The sequence below is a fragment of the Passer domesticus genome, chromosome 14, assembly GCF_036417665.1.
Source record: "Passer domesticus isolate bPasDom1 chromosome 14, bPasDom1.hap1, whole genome shotgun sequence".
Taxonomy (NCBI): Eukaryota; Metazoa; Chordata; class Aves; order Passeriformes; family Passeridae; genus Passer; species Passer domesticus.
The window spans coordinates 12,836,709-12,855,921 of NC_087487.1; the positions used below are offsets into that span (position 1 = coordinate 12,836,709).

At 49.3% G+C, this 19,213-nt stretch overlaps 2 protein-coding genes across 3 annotated transcripts in view; one reads left to right on the forward strand and one right to left on the reverse strand.

Moving 5' to 3' along the window:
• The first annotated feature begins 2,898 nt into the window (after nt 1-2,898).
• On the forward strand, nt 2,899-7,571 carry RLBP1 (retinaldehyde binding protein 1). Its single transcript, XM_064388773.1, has 7 exons — nt 2,899-2,985; nt 3,320-3,448; nt 3,696-3,897; nt 5,001-5,179; nt 5,744-5,902; nt 6,517-6,627; nt 6,738-7,571. The coding sequence occupies exons 1-7, from the start codon at nt 2,911-2,913 to the stop codon at nt 6,894-6,896; spliced, it is 1,014 nt and encodes a 337-aa protein (XP_064244843.1). The 5' UTR covers nt 2,899-2,910; the 3' UTR covers nt 6,897-7,571.
• Nucleotides 7,572-9,101: 1,530 nt separating this feature from the next.
• The window catches only part of ABHD2 (abhydrolase domain containing 2, acylglycerol lipase), a 38,484-nt gene continuing 28,372 nt past the window's right edge, over nt 9,102-19,213 (reverse strand). For both annotated transcript variants that reach the window (XM_064389731.1, XM_064389732.1), the window contains exons 8-11: nt 17,569-17,682; nt 16,273-16,342; nt 15,462-15,546; nt 9,102-14,593 (exon numbers count right to left, since the gene is read on the reverse strand). In XM_064389731.1, coding sequence (XP_064245801.1) covers nt 14,397-14,593; nt 15,462-15,546; nt 16,273-16,342; nt 17,569-17,682 — 466 coding nt within the window. In that variant the 3' untranslated portion in view covers nt 9,102-14,396. The remainder of the gene's footprint in view (nt 14,594-15,461; nt 15,547-16,272; nt 16,343-17,568; nt 17,683-19,213) is intronic.

The following is a 19,213-nucleotide window of genomic DNA, read 5'->3' on the forward strand; positions in this document are numbered from 1 at the left end:
ACCCGGGGAACAGCGCCCGCCCCCGCAGCGCGCTGCCCGCGGGGCCGCGGGTTCGAGTCCCGCGCGGGGACGCAGCGTGCGCGGCGGTGTCACAGAGTCACGGAGTGGGTCAGGCTGGAAGGGACCGCGGTGTGCCACCTGCTCCGGCCTCCCTGCTCGAGCACCTGGCACAGCCCTGCAGCCCGAGGGTGCTGGAATATCTCCAGTGAGGGAAGCTCCGCGGCCTCTCCGGGCAGCCTGATGCGGTGCGCGGTGGAAATGTTCCCGGGGTGGGGTGCAGGGACGTGGGGTGCACTGCCCGGGGTGCCGGGGCATCCTGCACAAAGTGCCCATTCAGCGCCACCCCGCATCGCCAGCGAGTGCCGCCCACGTGGGGTTCAGGTGCATTCGAGTAAACCCTTAATTCCGGGGGACACGAGGTGCGCCCTTGGCGTACCAGGAGCTGTAGCCCGCCTTTAAGCAGCGGGATTTGGCCAAGGGTCCGGTGCCAGCACGGCGTGGGAGCTTTCGCAAGCGCCCGCTCACGTGGAGCGGGAGCTGGAGCTGCTGGGCGAGGGGAGCGGGTTTGCCATGGGCTGTGGGCAGGGGGATAGCCACAGCTGGAGCAGAGGTGTGCCTAGGGATCTGTCACAGCACATCGGGGTGGGTCCCCTTGAGACCCGCTCACCCAGGACAAAACACTGCTTGGTGATGCCGGCGTGGTACATGTGTCTGCAAAGCTATTTCACCTGCGATGACCACGCTGGCCAGGATGCCCAGGTGCCTCAGGGATGGCAGGTTCTCTCTGGCACCCCAACAGAGCATTATTGGGCCTATTTGGGAAACCCCTTGCTGATGATGTACCCCTGTTAGGCACTGTTTTGTGCTGAGCTGTGCACAAATGTCCAATGTGCTGTAGGAGGGAGCTGAGCCTTGCACCAGGGCTGTGGTAAGGGGATGGCAGGGTTGGGGGTCTCCTCTGAAGAGCAGTGCACTGCCTCAGGCCACATTGGCATTGGGTTTTGGCACGGTCCGAATTTTCCCTCAGCAGCACCCCAGCCTTTCATCTGGAGTCTCGTGCCTTCCTCCTCCTCCTCCCTCCCTCACATCGGGGTCTCAGCTGCACTTGCAGGACAGCCCTGTGTGGAAACCAAATCCCTAAATCCCAGAGGCATTACAAAACATGCCTTGTGTAAGCCCCTTCAGCCCTGCTCTGGTGCTTAGCCCGGCCCTGCCACCTCCCCAAAATCCCCATCATGGTAAGAGCCTGGCCAAGCTCCTCTCCTGGGCTTGAGCACAGCTCCATCCTCTCCACATCTTCACAAGCTCCCACAACCCTTAACCCAAAGAATTAAGGCTGCAAGGGCTGTCCTGCCCTATGTAGCTTCAGCATGCTGGGGCATCAAAGAAAACCCATTTTGCCATCCTGCTGCACCCACATGTGGACAGAGCTTTGTTTCTGCCACATCCTGGGGCATCTCCCTGGGGCTGGAATGGGTTCCAGTTCCCAGAGCTCTGAGCAGTCAATCATCACTTGAGGGCATTGTCGAAATTTTGCTCATGTCTTTTTTTTATAAAAGCTGAAAGGGGCCTTGTATGGATGCTGGTTTGGGAGGCCTCATAGGGGAGGAACTGGAGAGCCCCAGGAGCATCCTCTGCCACAGACCCTGCCCACACGGCTGGATTCACAGCAGCATCTTGGCAGGGTTTTTGGGGCAGAAGCTGGGGAAGAGACCTGTCCTGCTCACCCCGGGGAGCAGGCCGGGATGGCAGGCTGCCCACCACCTGCCTCTGCCCCTGCCCCGTGCTAATGAGCGAGTTACACAACAAGGAGCTTTTATACTTTGTTAATCGGGTCCGGCATCCAGCCCGCCTCTCCACGCACGCCCCGGCTGCTGGTGGAGCCCCAGCTCCCTCCTTCCCTCTCCTCAGCTGCCTTTTGTAATGTTTTAATGGGGTTTCTTTCCTGAGCTGGGCTGACTTAATTACAAAGCTGCAGTGAGTTGATGCCTTGTGACGGTCTAATCCCAACCCGGTGACTCTACAAAGCTTTGCCCGGCTTCCTTGCTGCTCCACTCCGGCCTCACCAGCCCTGCTTCCCTCTCAGCTCCGTGCACTCGCCTGCTGAGGACACTTCAGCTCTTCCTCCTCCTGGTGAGTATCCAGGACATTTTTCAGCTGGAAGAACTGCGTTGAAGACCATCAACCTCACTCGATCTGGCACCTCCAGGGCTTGAATTGGTTTTGATGCCTGGAACAAGGGGATGCCTATGACTTTCCCAGGAGGTGGAGGGAAAGAGGATGCCCCTGGGGAATGGGTGAGCTGGAGCCAAGCATCCCTCACACAGCCTGGGCTTGGAGCTGCTGCCACAGCCAGGCAGGGGTAGATGCTGGAGGCAGGATGAAGGCAGCCCTCCTCCTCGTGGATGGGAACAAAGTGTTTCACCCAGACTGCCTTGGAAAGATGCTGAGAGGTTTACAGTCCAGTCTTGCAGTTGGTGGAGCAGTGAGACTTGAGAGTTTGGGAAATATTTTGGGGATGAGTATTTATTTTGGTAATATTATTTATTTTGATAGTAGAAATAAAAGGATGAGCTGGCTGCCTGGCCAAAGTTGGATTGTTCGCCTCTGCCAATGGTCTGAGACCACCTGGGTGAGGGCAGGCTGAGATGCCCCCAACCCAAAGAGGAAAGGCAGAGGGAGAAAAACATATGAAGGTATCAGATGATCAATACACAGATTTTTAAGCTGCTTTTGCAAACATCCCTGGTGTTTCTCCAGGCTGCTCAGCCTCCTCGGGCAGGCAGAGATGCAGGCAGTAGGTGATGGAGCTGAGGAGGCTTGGGGATGTCCTCTGGACACCCACTTCTGCCCCCATCTGTGCAAGCTGTGCAGAAATGGGGCATAAGGGGGGCCGTGGAGACCATTTGGATGCGTGCTGATTCCTCCTTCCCTCTGCCAGTGTCCTGCTGCCGACAGAAGACAGAGGACAGCATGTCTGCAGTTGTGAGTACTGTCCCCACGCTGCCCCATCCTCTGGGCCCTGACTGCCCTCCATGGAGCTCCTCTGGGCCCTGAGTGCCCTCCATGGAGCTCCTCTGGGCCCTGAGTGCCCTCCATGGAGCTCCTCTGGGCCCTGAGTGCCCTCCCTGCAGTGCTGGCTGGGGTGCACAGCGTGCACCTTAGTCTGAGCAGCACACAGCCCATCCCTATCCCGCTGCACCCCCTTGGGTGCACGTGTGGAGCCTCTCCCCTTCCCCAAACCCCTCAAGGAGACTTGCGGCGGGGCAGGGAGCTGGGGGGCAGTGTGGGCAGCCCCCACACGCTGTCCTCCCCGCAGACGGGCACGTTCCGGATCGTGTCGGAGGAGGAGCAGGCGCTGCGCTCCAAGCTGGAGCGCCTCACCACCAAGGACCACGGCCCCGTCTTTGGGAGGTGCGAGAAGATCCCCCCACACACCCTGCAGAAGGTGAGGCAGCTGTGGGGGAAGGAGCAGCCCGAGGCTCCTGCTCCTCAGGGGAGACTCTCGACTGTCTCTTGCACTGGGGGGGATGCGCTTACCAAAATATCTACAACTGGGGATTGAGTGACCCTGCCCTCCCTAGGCTGGGATGCTGCAAGCAGCTGTACTGTCCTCCCCCAGTTTTTGGGTGCCTCCACGACCCCCGGGGTGTTTTAGCACGCCCATCACTGGGTCCCCTCTCTGCTCCCCCCAGGCAAAGGATGAGCTGAACGAGACGGAGGAGAAGAGGGAGGTGGCGGTGAAGGCGCTGCGGGAGCTGGTGCAGGAGCGGGCGGGCGGCGAGGACGTGTGCCAGAAGGTGGCCGAGAAGGTGCAGGAGAGGGACGACTCCTTCTTGCTCCGCTTCATCCGCGCTCGCAAGTTCGATGTCCACAGAGCCTACGACCTGCTGAAAGGTGGGGAGGGCTCCTGGGCTGTGATGCTGGGTGAGGACGAGGGTACACATCCCCCAGCAGCTCCTAGCCCTGTGCTGGTGCCTCCTAGCCCAGACTGGGCTGTGCTGGCAGAGCAGGACCCTGACATGGGAAGGGAATGAAGGGAGGGGGTAAATAGAAAAAGTCAGGGTTTGAAGAGAGGGGGTGAATAGAAAAAGTCAGGATTGAGGGGGTTGGAAGGGGTTGGGATGGGGAAGGAAATAAATGAGGGTGACACCAGGCATCCTGCAGCACCAGGGCAGTCCCATTCCCTACAAGTTTACCCCCAAAAAATGGAAAAAACCCTCACATTTGGTGATGATTTTGTTCGTGCAGCCAACCCAGCTGGCTTGGGCTGCATCCCCTTGAGACCCCCATGCCCTGTACATGCCCTACACTCCCCCCTCTGTACCCCTGTAAGGAGCCCAGTTCTGCACCTCCACATGCTTTGTGCACTGTGCCTGGGGGGCTCTGCACCCCTGGGGCATCTCGAGGCCTGGGGACAGGTTGGGGTGCTTGTGGCACCCTCTCCTCACACTGAGAGTGACCCATAGGGGATGGAGGGGGAGCAGAGGGGCAGCCCAGAGGGGGGCTGCTGACTGGAACCTGCCTGGCTCCAGCTCTGCTCTTCTTTGTGTCAGCTTAGGGGATAATGAGTTGTAATTATCAGTGCTGGCTCTCAGACGAGCTGTTTTGTTTGCCTGTATTTTCCCAGGATGAAATTCCTTACTTTGTGCCTGCAGGGTGCCAAGAGAGGGTAGATGGGGGTTTTCACCCAAACAGGGAGGAAGGAGAGAAGGGAAATGAGGGGGGAAATTACTTCATCTACTTTTTAAGGTGTTGAAGAGAAAGCAGGTGTGGGAAGCTCCTGGCAAGGGGAGGGATAACACCGAGCATGCTGGGGCTGGTCTGCTGCTGAGCTTCTCTTTCCCCCCTTGCTGGAGGAGACCTGACCCATGTGGGCCACAGGCAGAGCTTTCCACAGCTCTGGGGCTCTGACATCTCACCATCCCATCTCTGGCAGCTCCCCCAGCTTCCTGAGGCTGGGCAAGCAGCCAGTTTTGCCAGTTTTTGCCTCTCTCCAGGCTACGTGAACTTCCGCCAGCAGTACCCCGAGCTGTTTGACAACCTGAGCCCCGAGGCCGTGCGCAGCACCATCGAGGCCGGCTACCCCGGCATCCTGGCCAGCAGGGACAAGTACGGCCGGGTGGTGATGCTGTTCAACATCGAGAACTGGGACTACGAGGAGATCACCTTCGACGAGGTGAGCCCGGAGCTTTTGGGCTTGTCCCGCTCGGCACGTCTGAGCACAGCCTCCTGACAGACGTGCATCCATCCAGCCACACAGGAGGAAGTAAATCTGTACCCTTTGCATTTATCCTTTGAGGGAGCCTGGGAAAGCATGGTCCACCCCAAAGGATGCAGTGCAAGATGGCAAATTCAGGGTGTGCATCCCCCAGCCCATGTAACATGGGCTGAAGAAAGACACCACACAATTAAATCAAGGGCAGAGGAGGAAACTGAGGCCTAGGGCATGGGAAGGGCTTCTTGGCGAAGAGGTCTTCAGGCATGTAACTCAAATCTTCTCCCAGTTTCCTTTTCTGCTCAGCTCTGAATCTGGTCTCAGTGTATCACTGATCCAGATCTGATGCTCACGACTTGAAAAGAGCATGTGGTCACCCCCTCCCTGCTCCGAAATCTGGAGGCTGGCTGTGACAAGCTGGCTGGAGTCCAACAGATCTGGATAACTCCATGGGACTCTTCCTGAGTACCCCCTAGGGTCTATGGGAGGTACATACAAGACCCTGCTGTCTCTCCTCTCCATTAGATCCTTCGTGCCTATTGTATTATCTTGGAGAAGCTGCTGGAGAATGAAGAGACCCAGATCAATGGGTTCTGCATCATTGAGAACTTCAAGGGCTTCACCATGCAGCAGGCATCAGGGATCAAACCCTCCGAGCTCAAGAAGATGGTGGACATGCTGCAGGTGAGGTGGCAAAATCTGCACCCAGCAGTGGCAGAGGGGACCCTGGGCAAGCAGGGAGCTCAGAGGCAGGGCTAGTAGGGTTTGGGGTTGTCACCATGCTGGAACAATGAGAAAGCATAATGAGAGGCTGTTCCCCATCACCCTCTCCCTGCCCTGCCAGCTAATTGGCTTAATCCTGTGAAATTTTCCCCACCCCATCTCCCTGCCTTCTCAAATGCCTGACAGAAGCAGTATTACCACTCCTTGCAGCATCCTAGAGCATGGCCTGGAGGTCTTTCCTCATGAGCCCCTCAGCCCAGCCTGGTCCATGCTGGATGGAGACTCACAGGCACTCCGGGATTTCTGCCCTCGGACCAAATGCCAAAGGCACTTGGCTCTTCCCAGGAAAGGTCCTTCTCATGGGGTGGGAGCAGTGAGCTGTCTGGGAGGTGCTTCAGCTCCCTGGTATTCCTGAGGCCGGGATGGTTGATCCTCAGGGTCAGAACAGAGAAGGGGACATGGAGCAAGGAGAGCCATGGCAGTGCTGGTGTATCCATTGCTGCCTGCTCAGAACTGGGTGGACAGCACCATCTGTAACCATCTGTAACCACCTGTGTCTGGGTTTGGGATCCTAGGACTCCTTCCCAGCGCGGTTCAAGGCCGTCCACTTCATCCACCAGCCTTGGTACTTCACCACCACCTACAACGTGGTCAAACCGTTCCTGAAGAGCAAACTGCTGGAGAGGGTGAGTGTGGGAAAGGGACCTGCAGGCAAAGACACGTCCTTGGGTGAAACAGAGCAGTTGGGAGGAGCCATCCTGGTCCTCTGCTGAGGGTCACTCCCATCTGCCCCCAGGTGTTTGTGCACGGTGAGGAGCTGGAATCCTTCTACCAGGAGATCGACGCTGACATCTTGCCAGCAGACTTTGGTGGCAACCTGCCCAAGTACGACGGCAAAGCCACTGCAGAGAAGCTCTTTGGGCCTCGCATCGAATCTGAGGACACGGCTCTCTAAAGCAGCAGCCTGCTGCCCTCCCCTGTGCCACAGCACCAGAGGTGGCCCTCTAACCCCAGCCACCTCCCTCCTGTAGCGTTGGTTGAGTGACTGCTCGTGCTGAAGCACCCTGGGGGTGCTGCCCCACGCCTGTCCCTCCTGTCCCCACTCCAGGCAGAGGGCTGTCCCTCCCAGGCACAGCATCCTTCCCTCCGGAGCCACGGAGAAAGGAGGCCAGCAGCCCTCTCCCACAGCCTTTCCTGGAGCTGCGAGGGGAGGACAGGAGAGTGTCTGCTCTGGGAAGGGAGGGCTACAGTGAGGGAGAAATAAAGAGTTTAACAGCAGAGCTCTGTGGTGCCTCATGGTGAGGAAACAGGGGCACAGCTTTTTGGGTGCTGGCTGTGTTGCTGGTTCTAAGGAGACCAGGAGTGCCAGCATTTGGCAGGAGACCCCAGTTCCCTCATCACTGACTACACTTTGGCACCAGGACCAAGGATCATCTCCATCTCCCCTGCATTCCAGATCAAGTCCCTTTCTTGCCTGAGAAAGGGCCCCCAGTTCCTAACTATCTGCTCTAACTAGGGAAAACAGATGCAAACAAAAACCCAACCAGGGTCCCAGGTGGAGCTGTCTCTGCCTAATTCCTGCTTGGGTAGGGAGGAGAACAGAAGCTGCAGGAGCCATTGGGACTAGGAGATAGATCCTCCTAAATCCTTCAAAAGCCTCAGCAAGGTTGTTTCTCCTAGCACTGCACTGTAAAAGGGATCTCATTCAGGGAAGCCCTACCAAAAGTCACCATGGAGGGCAAAGGCTGGCAGCTGTGCAGCAAACAGGCTGCACCTGACACTAAGTGCACCTTGCTCAGGTGGGGAGGAGGGAGGCATGAGTAGCTGTCCCAAGCAAGGGAGGCTGCTCTGGTTCATGAGCCAGGCATCTCCTCCAAAGAGCCAACTGGACACCTATTCCCAACTATCTCCTCCCTTGGCCAGCAGCGGGGCTCAGAGAGGAGCAAGTTCCTGGTCTCTGCCCAGGTTATCTTCTCCCTGAGCCTGTCCCAGCTCCACATGGGCCCTTTTCATCAGCCAGGTCAGCCCCCCACCCGAGGCTGGCCGAGGTGGAGGGTGCTGACAAGAGCCACATTCATCAGGGCACTGGCTCAGGCTCAAACCAAACAGGACAGAGGCTCTGAAGCCGCAGGGAGGACAGGGCCTGTCTGGAGTTAGATGTTTGCTGCAGCCTCAGCTGCTTGGTGAGTCCATGCATGGAGAGCCCCAAAGCCTGAGGCTGTGCCAACCTTGTGCATGAGTCCAGAGACAGAGCAAAAGGCACTTCTCCACCTCCTTTGGCTCCTTTCTGTACCTGGAGCCATCCCAAGGAAACCCTGCAAGCATCAGGCTAGTGCAAACACAACAGCACAGCTTGCCTGGGAGGCAGAGCAATTGCAGCTTGTGGAAACAGAACAAGGGGAAAAAAAAACCCATCCACACAAACAGGAGTATCACATTTGTGCCTCTGGGGTTTGGACTGGGATAGCCACAGCTCTTGGGAGGTGCCCCTGGCTGCTCACCACTCCTGTGACAAACTGTCAGCTTGCTTTGATGGGGAGACAGAGAGCAGCACAGCAGAGCTGGGAGCTGTGACTGAGCAAGGCAGGAAGGAGTTCTGAAGTGGATCTAACAGCTAATTCACAATTGCCCATAAATTACAGATGAAGGCCATTGTGTCCCACAGAGCACCCAGTCCAGCTGCCCCAGCAGGTCACCAGTGCCAGTGACCCTCCACAACTCCCTCCCCTGGGCTGGAGGTAATAAATCACACAGTGGAGAGGTGTTAGGGTCAGGTGAGCAGTGCTTTTGTACACCCCAGGCTCAAAGATGTCACTGTCCTGGCCAGAGATGCTGGTTTGTGTTTCTTCTGCCAGCAGCTGAAAGCTTAGGAAATGCATTTGCTCTCACATAGGGAGAAATAACAGATGCTCTATTCCACTGGCAAAATCACTCTTTTTCAGTAGTTTCATGGCAGATGTGTTTTTTAAAGCTGATGCTATACCCATTCTCCACCAGAGTGGCATCAAAGACCTCTTCTTGCCCAGAAGACAAAAAGCAACTAGGACAGACCTGAGCACCATGAGTGCTTGTATCACCTTCCCCCCAGCCAGCTCCCCAAGCTGGGCCTCAGGGAAGACTGAGAGCCTCTGCCAACATATGGAACTTCACACACAGGCACTAGCTGTAGCACTGACTTCAATAAGTCCTTTATTTTTAAATAAAGAAACCCCACTGAATCAAAGATAACAAAATTACATTTTGTTTTGCAATGACTTCCATTTTACACCACACAAGAACAAAAATTAAAGAAAAAAAATCAAAGACAGTTTAATATATATTTATATATAATTTTAAAGGTAAACATCAGCAGATATAGAAAAATTGCATTGCTAGTTGCAAATCATCTCCCCTGCAGCTCTCAGCTCCAGAGAATCTGACTCAGAACATGGCAGCAGGGAGGGTGTCTCAATATACAGGCTTCTTCAGGGCAGCATTTAGAGATAGTTACAGAATATAATTTTGCCAAATTGAAAATATTTTCATAGTCAACTGCTCACCAAGAACACTGGAAGTCACTCTGCCTGTTCTAACACAGCTGCATGAGAGAAACAAGGGCACAGGTCTCCTCTTCCCAAGCTCTTTACACACCTTTTTGGCTAGGAACTGTCAGAGAAAGAGGTTATGCTTTCTCTAGAAGAATGGCTAGAGATCTGTCACTGGGAATTGCAGTCAAGCTGTCATGTAACAATGAGACAATATGCCCCTTTGGAAAGTTGTTGACTTGGGCAAAGCAGTAGGATTGGGTTATAACAAATACAAATGGGTTTTATTTGGCTTTTTTTTGTATTTTAAAGACTTTTTAGTTGGCAGGGACCATGAGATGGGTCAACATCCCAGCAGAACTATAGTGGAGATCCAAGAAGAAAATTCTGTATCTCCTCTCTGGTCATGCAAGAACTTTGATTCCAACGGGAGCTTGTCAGTCAGACCAAAGCAAAGGGGCTTTGTGCCACCTTGTACAGATGTTCAGGATAGCTCCAGAAACCTTTCCAGCACAGCATGGGAAGCTGACAGCTGCTTTGACTCATTGATGGCACTTGTGCCTAAGCTGCCCTGACAGCTGAGGAAGTCCAGGCCAGTGTCACTCCCACTGCCAGTGAGAAGAGGGTACAGAAACTGGGCACCCTCCCTTGGGCTGGTGCTGCTCTGAGGCATTCTAAGCTTGGAGAAAAATTCATAAAGTCCTCACACCAAGAAGGGCTGTTTGCTTTTCACCTAGAAGCCATAGAAGAGACACTGCTTTGAGTCACTGTGGCTCCAGCATCTTCCCAAATGAACCAACCCCCAGAAGGGATAGGGACACATGGAGTATGACTCAAGCCAGAAACAAGATGTTCTTTACAACAAGTGACTTACACAGGCAGCACAAAGCTCAGGCCTTCTCTGGTCTCACAAAAAAAGATTGAAGAATTTCATTAAGATCCAGAGAAGCATAGCATTTCCAGAAAAACTTGGAAGCAGTCCAGGTGACCAAACTGGCAATTAAGTCCTGAAGATGGTACTCTCTGCTCTTTCCTTTGAGATGTAGCCACTTGAGCAATTACCTCCAGCTATGCCGCTGGAGTGTTAACAGACAAAAACTTTGGGATTGCAGGATAACAAGTCACACATTAAGCAAAGCAAACCCTGCTTCTATGACTCAATTCCTACTGCTAAAGGAGCAGAGAGTTGAAAGTGATCCACTGCCTATATACATTGTTATTTTCAGCCTTGAAACTGACTGTAGCCAGGTGTAGGCTGCCCACAAAGGTCCTTTAAGTCAGCACTCAGTTGTGCCCTGTGCATCACTGGTGTGCCTCAGTGTCTGAAAACTCATTTACCAAAAAGCAAAGCCCCAAAAGCTCTGACAGAGCTGTCACTGAAGTCTCTAGATATGCTGATGTCAGGGGAGGAGGAGGAAAAGGGCAAGGCACCACGTGTCAAAGGGCTGTGGTCTAGGAATTGTGACAGACCCAGGACAGATGACACACAGGTAACTTGGCTAAATTCAGTACTGGAGTTAATAGTTCCCAACATTTTTACTTAATGCCCTGTCTTTGTAACCCATACCTTCATAAACAGGAACTGCAGAAAAACACTCAGGAAAAGGATTGCAGGGAAGTTCACTGTTTGCCTTTATAGTGCAACTACAACACTGCCAGACCCATCTGAAAACACCTTGATTTAGAACAAAGGAACTATTAAAAATGCTGGCAGAGCTCGTGTAGTGAAAGCTGAAGTTCCTTGTGCTCAGTCAGAGCAAGTCTGAGTTGCTTATTTACCATCTTCAGATATCTCCAGAAAAATGGCAAAGGTGATGGCTGGACCAGCCTAACCATCAAAGAGTAATTGTTCAGCAACTTGCTGTCTGATTGAGAGGGTCCTCAGGGCTCATGTTCAAGTGCTACTTACATTCAGTGATGGGGAAGGTGTGTTTACCATGAGACTACCCATGGAGGAGCTCTCCTAATGATTTTTCTAATCCCAGTTTGAAACTAAGCAGAGCACATGTCAGATTCACCAAGCTGTGATCTTGAACTGCTCTATCAGACCACACTGCAATGATCTTCAAGTGCACACTTCAGCAGCCTCATGTGTTTTGACAAGAGATGAAAGACTTCACCTCTATGACTGAAAAATTCAGACTGCATTTAAGGCTGGGTTCACTGGGCAAATAAAGACCACCTGCCCACATAACAAGAGAAGTATTGCCTTATTTTGGGAGATAAGAGTATTTCAGATTAGGACTGGACAAAGTCTCATGTGTCACTAGGTATCAATTATCCATCATTGTCAGTAGCAAGATTTGATACATAATTTAGATAACATGAACTGCAGCTTAATTCTCTCCTCTCCTAGTTCCTCAAGACTTCTAAGTGACTGCTGCAAGTCTGACTACAAGTCTTGCTTTGAAAGAAGCATCAAATTTATTGAGATGGAGAGAACAGTTGTTTTTTTCACACTGCTTCCACCTACAGGCTTAAGCTGAACCTCAAGCTCCAGAAACCTTGCACAAAAAAGCCACAACAAAAGTTGTCCTTCCCCAAATAAGCCAGACTCAGTTAAGTCACAAGTGATTTGAACAGTTTTAGATTCAAGTGCAAAACCAGGGCAAAAGAGCAAGACAGAGACCCTCTTCTGTAGTGGAGAGTTTCAGAAAGTCCACAGCATTGGCACTTCTGCAGTATGAAGGCTTGGGTTGTGGGTAGGAAGGAGTACTTCTCAGAAAGGCTCTCCAAGTTTAAAGAAAAATCTCCACTTGATTAGAGAAAGCTACAGCTCCTGCTGCTTTGAGAATTGCCCAGTTGCTCACCTCATTTTGGGAGACTTAGACACCTAAATTTATACTGTATCTATTTGATGTGTACATGTGTTGTTTACACTCCACTTCTGCTAAAGCGAGGAGATATTTAAGTCATACCCAATGAATATTACATGAACACTACTTAAGCAAAAAAACTGAAATGTCTTTTATGACATACTTTAGTGATGCAGTATGAATAAGAACATAACACAGAGACAAGATATCCATCAGCTAAGAATATCCTTGCTAACTGATGCCCTAAAATAGTTCTTAAGGAACAGCCACAAGCACAGCCAAATCTTGCTGTAGCTTTACTTAGTTTCATCTTCTCTTTGAAGAAAAAAGAAGCCCAGATTTACTGACTAGGAGAATGTGCAGATATCCACAGTTCATCGTGGATCACAGGCCAAGGTGTTTGGCCTAAGGCAAATGAAAGGAATTTCCTGATATGACAAAGCATCTTTGCTACAATAGTTAATTATTGCTTTATTAAAATGAAACTCCACCTACTCAACCTACTGAAGTTCAGGGACAGGGCAGTCCAGGAGGCTTGTTCCCCAGGTTTGTTGTTACCAGACTGAAGACTTGCAGCTTGTTTCACCCTTAAGCTATAAATTAAAGTGCCTGGAACACAGACCAAGGCTGAAGCAATAAAGTGCTGATGAGGGAAGTTGTGACAGGAAAAGAACTTCACTGACACTGTGATAAAGAAACCCTATGGATGGATTAATGACCCTACAATATTGAAAGAACAAACAATAAGGAAAAAAAAAAGATTTTTACCACTAGTTTCAGTCTCCAGATTGTCATGGGACAACTTTCCTTTAATAACTATCTTGGCACAGACCATAGCTGCCACTTGAGGGAAAAGCACAGGTGAGTAGCCAGCTTTCCTGCAAACAGCTTTCACACTTCACTTTGCACATTAAAACTAGAAGGGGATGTCTGGTTGTAGAAAAGAAATTCTAGTGAGAAAGAGCCCAGTGTCTTACTGAAGCCAGTAATCCTACAGCATTACACAGATCTGGAAGTAGTCAGCCATGCAAAGATGTGATTTCATTTGCACAGGGCTGGGGACACCAGTTCCACATCAACTGTAAGACAAGTCACATATCTCAAACCCACCTGGAGCTCTGAAAACTAATGGGAAGAATTTTGGTATTATTTACCCTGACATAAGGGGAATAAATCTAAATAGATATACCCTACTCCTCACCAATTAATCCCTAAGAAAGTACAATAGCTCTCAATAAAATATTCTTTCAAGCAAATTGAGTTCACAGAAACAATCCTGCAGATTCTTAATCATGGGTTTCCATTTGGAAGCCAGAGCCAGCTTTAAAAAGACCCAGGTCAAACAAAGAATCCAGTACTGAAAAGATAACAGTATTTAAAAAGAGGCAAAGATGACAAGAAGATGACTGATCAGGTCCTGAAGTGAGAACATGTTTACATAGAAACATTAACTGGCATTACCAGGCTGCAGCTTTTCTCTACTTGGAGACGCAGCATAAAGCCACCCCAATCCACTCACAGCTCAAGCATGGAAAAATTGAATATTTTTAAAGTGATTCACTTGTGCAAGTGCATTCCTAGGTACTAAAAGGTTTCCCTTGAGATGGTGCAAAGCTGACACTACACTTGCAGTCAAGCATCTGTTTTTCTAAGCCACACTGTAGTGGCTTACAGACTGAACCACATGCTGGCTTGTGGCTTGGTACAGGGATTTTCCAGCACCCAGAGAGAGAAGAGAGCCACAGTTATCCCATCATCTACACCTAAACAAATGCTGCAGATCAAGTTTTTGACCAGCAGGTAAAGAGATTTTGACATGTGAAACTTCTGCTATATTAAAGCAAGCAGTCTTTAGCTCAGTAGCCCTGTAACAAGCTACAGACAGCAACCCAATTCTTCAAGCAGAGCAGTAAATTACAAATCCACGTGACTGGATATCCAAAGAGGCTCTGACCAGATGTTAACATTTGCTTTAACTCAATTTTGGAAAAAACACATGGTGATCAAACCCCAGCCATAGGATATCAAGGAGAATGGAAACCTGAAGCAGCAGGTGAGGAAACAAGATGTTCCCAAACAGAGATATACTGAAGTGATCCAGAGTCTTTGGGTTGATTACTCCTGGCCAGACACAGCCTGCTCAGCCTCTGAGCAGTGAGGCTTTGTCTTCTCCCACTGGCAGATGGCATTGGCATACTGCACCACGAGCTTATCCATCCAGGTAAGAGGTTCTGGGAACAGCACAGACCCCTCAAAAAATCCCAGGTGGCCTCCATGAAGGGGCAGCACATGCATGACATTCTCTTTTTTCTCTGTAAAAGAAAAAGAGGCAGAAAGTTCCAGGATAACATCTTGAAGCTGAGAATGAAAGCATCTTGAGCTGCCAGGACAAAGGCTGCCCAAGAAATGCTGCTGACAGGGCCCTAAGAGCAATACCTGTACTGCTGTAAGAATGGTCATTCTTTAACAAATGATCACCTTTAACTCACATTCCCTGGAACTAGGACTGTTTGCATCATGTCAAGCTGCACTAAGCTCTGACAGTGCATCAGCCATCCTGTTGTATGGACAGTGAAAAACTCTCTGTGCTTGTTCTGTCTGAAAGCAGCTCAAATTCTCTGCTCACAACCTCTGACCAGGAAAAGAATGAACCCTGCTTTCCCACCCTGTGCACCCACTCTCTTGTGTGATGAAGCAGCAGCAGCTCCCTCTTCTGAGCTTCTAAGTGCAATTTATCTTTTTCCTTTTTTGAAGACAGACAGCTCAACTCCTTTCAAGGGAGAGATCCCAATTCCGTGCCAAGTGACAGAGCCATGCATGCACTGTCCCCATTTCATCAGCAAAGGGGGAGTTCATCTGTGCTTCATCCAGACTGTCACCACCACCCATCTTCCTACTAAATCCCAGTGAGCAAAGGAGCTGTGAGGAAATCTTTTTCATTCAAGAATGTAACCTGCTGCTATCAGCACAAGCAACAGGTGCCTGAAAGGACTGAAGTTCTTCCTGCTCAGGGTTAGCCTTGTTCTAGCAATTGGTGACTTAAAGAGGCTTAGCACACCTCCCACAGCATTACAGATGTAAGGAGGCAAGTCAAGCTGCTTTGAAATCAGGAATTGTGATGTGGTAAGCAAGCTGTAGGTACATAAATATGCCCAGCTGGAGGAGACTGTTTCAGCATACCTGAAAGAGCTCTTGGAATTGATAGAAGACTCTCATGAACAAGAGGGTCATCAGCAGCATTAACCAACAGAAGAGGAACATAGATCTGTATCAGGAAACATGACATGAAATGAAAAAACCAAAACAGAAAGGGGTTAGTATTTGAATGTCAATCTACCAACTGTAAAGTATCTTAGCATAACTCAATCAAGATCTTATTTCAGAGTTAATTCTTTCCTCTATCCCAATTGTAAGGAAGAGGCAGAGAGTAAACAGACTGAGTCCCCATTCTTAGAACTGAAATAACTACACCCTTTTTTCGCTCTGCATCACTTTGCACATCAGGCAGCTATTGCCAGCTCTGTTATGGACACCTTGGTTGAAGTCCAGGAAACTCCCTTGGAACATCTCCATTCTCTGGTTCAGTAGAAAAAGGAGAAATTGATCTCAGTTACACTTTGGCAAAACTTTGCTCAAGCATCTGCCTGTCAGTGTCCTGAGTCTCTTCCACAGAATCCAGTCAGCCTTTCTTGAAGGTACAGGTTCCATGCAGGCATGCATTTCCCACTTTATCCTTGTACACTCAGACCAGTTCAGCTGAGTGTGTGGCTTTGTCTCCATCTCTTGGGTGCTATCATCTTCCAGAGTTATATGCACTTAAGAGCCCAGAGAATTTAGCCCCAGTATTTGAGGTAGCAATATCTGAAATCCCACTCCAATATACAGTGCCTGATTATTTCTGAAAATCCCCTAAAGCATCTGCAGGTATCAACAAAAGAAACCACAGAGTATTCTCCTTCCAGTGCAAGAGCAGTCTGCTGCAAGGGCTTACCCTGTGCAAGTAATGCAGGCAACTTTCCTCTTCATAGTACTCCTTCAGTGAGCTGTAGCCATGGAATTTCCTGAAATAGACAGATTGTCATTAATATCAACTGTTTCAGCCATTACTGAAACATTACAGTCACTATTACTTTTAAGTGAGGACACATGCAGAAACAGGAATGATGACTCAATTTCCATAGACAATTTTTTTAATACCCAGTCTCTTTGCAAAACCCTTTGGCAGCACATGCCTCGATGGTTTCTGTGCCTTCTCAAACATTCTGAGAGCATGGGCAAGTCAAACATGCAAACTGAAGACCAGCAGCCCTCAGGGTGTTTCTTTTAAAACACCCCACTTCACTTAACTGTACACGTGGATGAAAGAAAGTTAGGGTCTTGCTCATCTTTCCCTAAAAGTCTTTTCAAATACAAACCCAGCACAGCTTATAAAGCTCAAATTTACTGGACCAGTTCCCCAGAATTCACTGTGGTTCTACTTCTGTGCCAAATCCCTTCACAACATCCCAAACCAAGAATTCAGTAAGCCTATATTCAAGTGCCTTTTCTTTAATATAAGGGACAACATAGCTGTTGGTCCAAACTAGAAAGGTCTCCGTGAAGAGGGACAAGCAGGGAGATTTCCCAAAGAATGGTTTTATTATAAGCAGCCAATCATACTCCCACTTTGCCAAAAGTGTCATAAGTTTTTAGCTAACACTTTACAGCTTTATTTTGGAAAGGGGTCAGTGCCTGATACAGAACATGCCATGATATGAACACTGCCACTTAAAGTGCCATGTTGTTGTCAAGGAACAGGCAGTAACAGGCTACTGCTTATTAAAGCAGAGCACTTAATTAGGTGTTAGTATGACAAATAAGAAAGGTTACATTATCTCAGCCAGCCCTATTGTGTATTGAGAAAGCAGAAGTGTTTCATGGGGAGAAGATTTTTCAAACAGAGTTAAGGAAATCCATGAGCAGTTCTGAGCTTCTTTCCACATTCCCCTTTTTTTGTTGCTACCTATTTTTTTGTTCCTCTTTCTACCTTAGTGAAGGCTGCAGGTTCAAGTGTTACCAATAAATAAATGCCTCCTGGATGATTTTAAAGAAGATTTGACTGTAAACAGTAAGTTTGATTTTCCCCCTCTTCTAGGTTTTTTTTAATGAGGAGGCAAGTAAGAACTTCAAGTTGTGTTCACTGTATTTCAGCAGACTCCTGCAGGCACATCAAGAGGCATGCAAGAGCAACACTAGGAAGAGAAGGTACTTGGAGTTCTATAGGGGAGCAGAGAATTGCCCTTCATACCTCATAATGTTATCATCAATCTGCATAAGTGATGTTGCTGTATAGAGCTTGCCCAGATCAGCATCTGACAGGCTTTGTGGCTTCTTCATGTTGTTATCTCCAAAAAGAACTTGCCTGCAAGAGTGACATCAAGAATTACATCCAAATAACACAAGGGCAGCAAAACCATGACCTGTTCAAGGACAGCTGAGTTTACCAAATCTGACAAGATAAGATTAGAAGTGGGTTACATAAACATGAGGCTTCCTTGGGAGCCAGAACAGCTTGTTTGTCCACTTACCTTTGCAACAAGACATAACAAACCCCAGCAGCCTCCTTGTAGGAAAAAATGTTTTCCTTATCTACTGAAAAACTGCATGAGAGGGCCCTCTTAAAAGAAACTTTCCAGAACAGAGGGCACTAAGGGTATTTGGACTTGAGGCTACATGTTAGAGGGAGAGTTTTTTGGCTTCAGACCAAACCTGTGGGTGGTTTGGGTGAGAGCATTAGCAATGCTGGGCATAGCATCTCCTGCAACATCTGGTTCTAAAGCCCCCAGCACAGACTTAAGGCTACCCCAAACACAGAAATTGTTCAGGGTATTACCTTAGCAGAAAGCTATTTACTATGGACACTTGTCATCACTGGTTATTGTCCTCAGGGGAGGATGTGTTTCTTTACCAGAACAAACTTCTTCCCAAATAAACAGAACAAAAGCCACAAGTTGGACAGGGGTTTTTATTCCCTTTGAGAGACAGCTGCAGGGCAGAGCAGGAGGCTAGGTTTGATTTGGGCAAGGTAGAGCACAAGTGATTATGGGAAAAGTTTGCTTAACACACTTCCCTTCAAGTCAGCACCAGCCTTCTCTGGGTTAAGAATTTAAGTACCCTTTAATAGGAGCTTACCTAACTTCACTGGTCAAATTTGTTTAAGTTGTCTAAATATTTGTAAACCTGGAATGAATTACGTGGATCATCCTACACTGGCTACCCTCCTTCTACAAGTGTTTCATACTGCACAGGAATGTAAACAAAGAACCAGAAGTCTGAAGTGATACATGTTCCTTCAATGAAATAGGTCATAAGATATTCCCCTCAGTCAGGCATCTTCCAATACACACAGATGAGGTACTTTCTTGCCTACAAAGTACCACCCAGAGAACTTCTGATGGGGAAAACACCAACATCGAGCATGTCACCTGTTTAACACACAAATTTCTTTTGTTATGCAAGAGCCACGGATCAGCAACAGCAGCACAGGGATCCTACAGCACACTTGCACTCCAGAAACAGCAATGTTAAGTATTTTGCTGGCTACATGCTATTTCTAGAGGAACAGCTAGAAGCCAGAGCTACAGGTTTGACTATTTGCTTATTTGATAGGCAGCAACTCCATACAGCAGATCTGGAAGATCAGTCCTACCTCAGGTAGGTGGCAGAACAAGAGGCTCCTTCAATAGGGAATTCTTTGGCTAGAAGTGAAACAGATGCAGAATACTCCACTTTGAAGTCTAATTGCAATGTTTTCCTGTGCATGTCTTGTTTGTTCATTAAACAAGTTTCCACAGAACACAAAAAGACAACAATGTCTTTCTTCTAACAAAATAGCCAAAGCATATTTGTCTATTTTACAGTATAATGAGATCGACAAGGGCTCACCTTCTCTG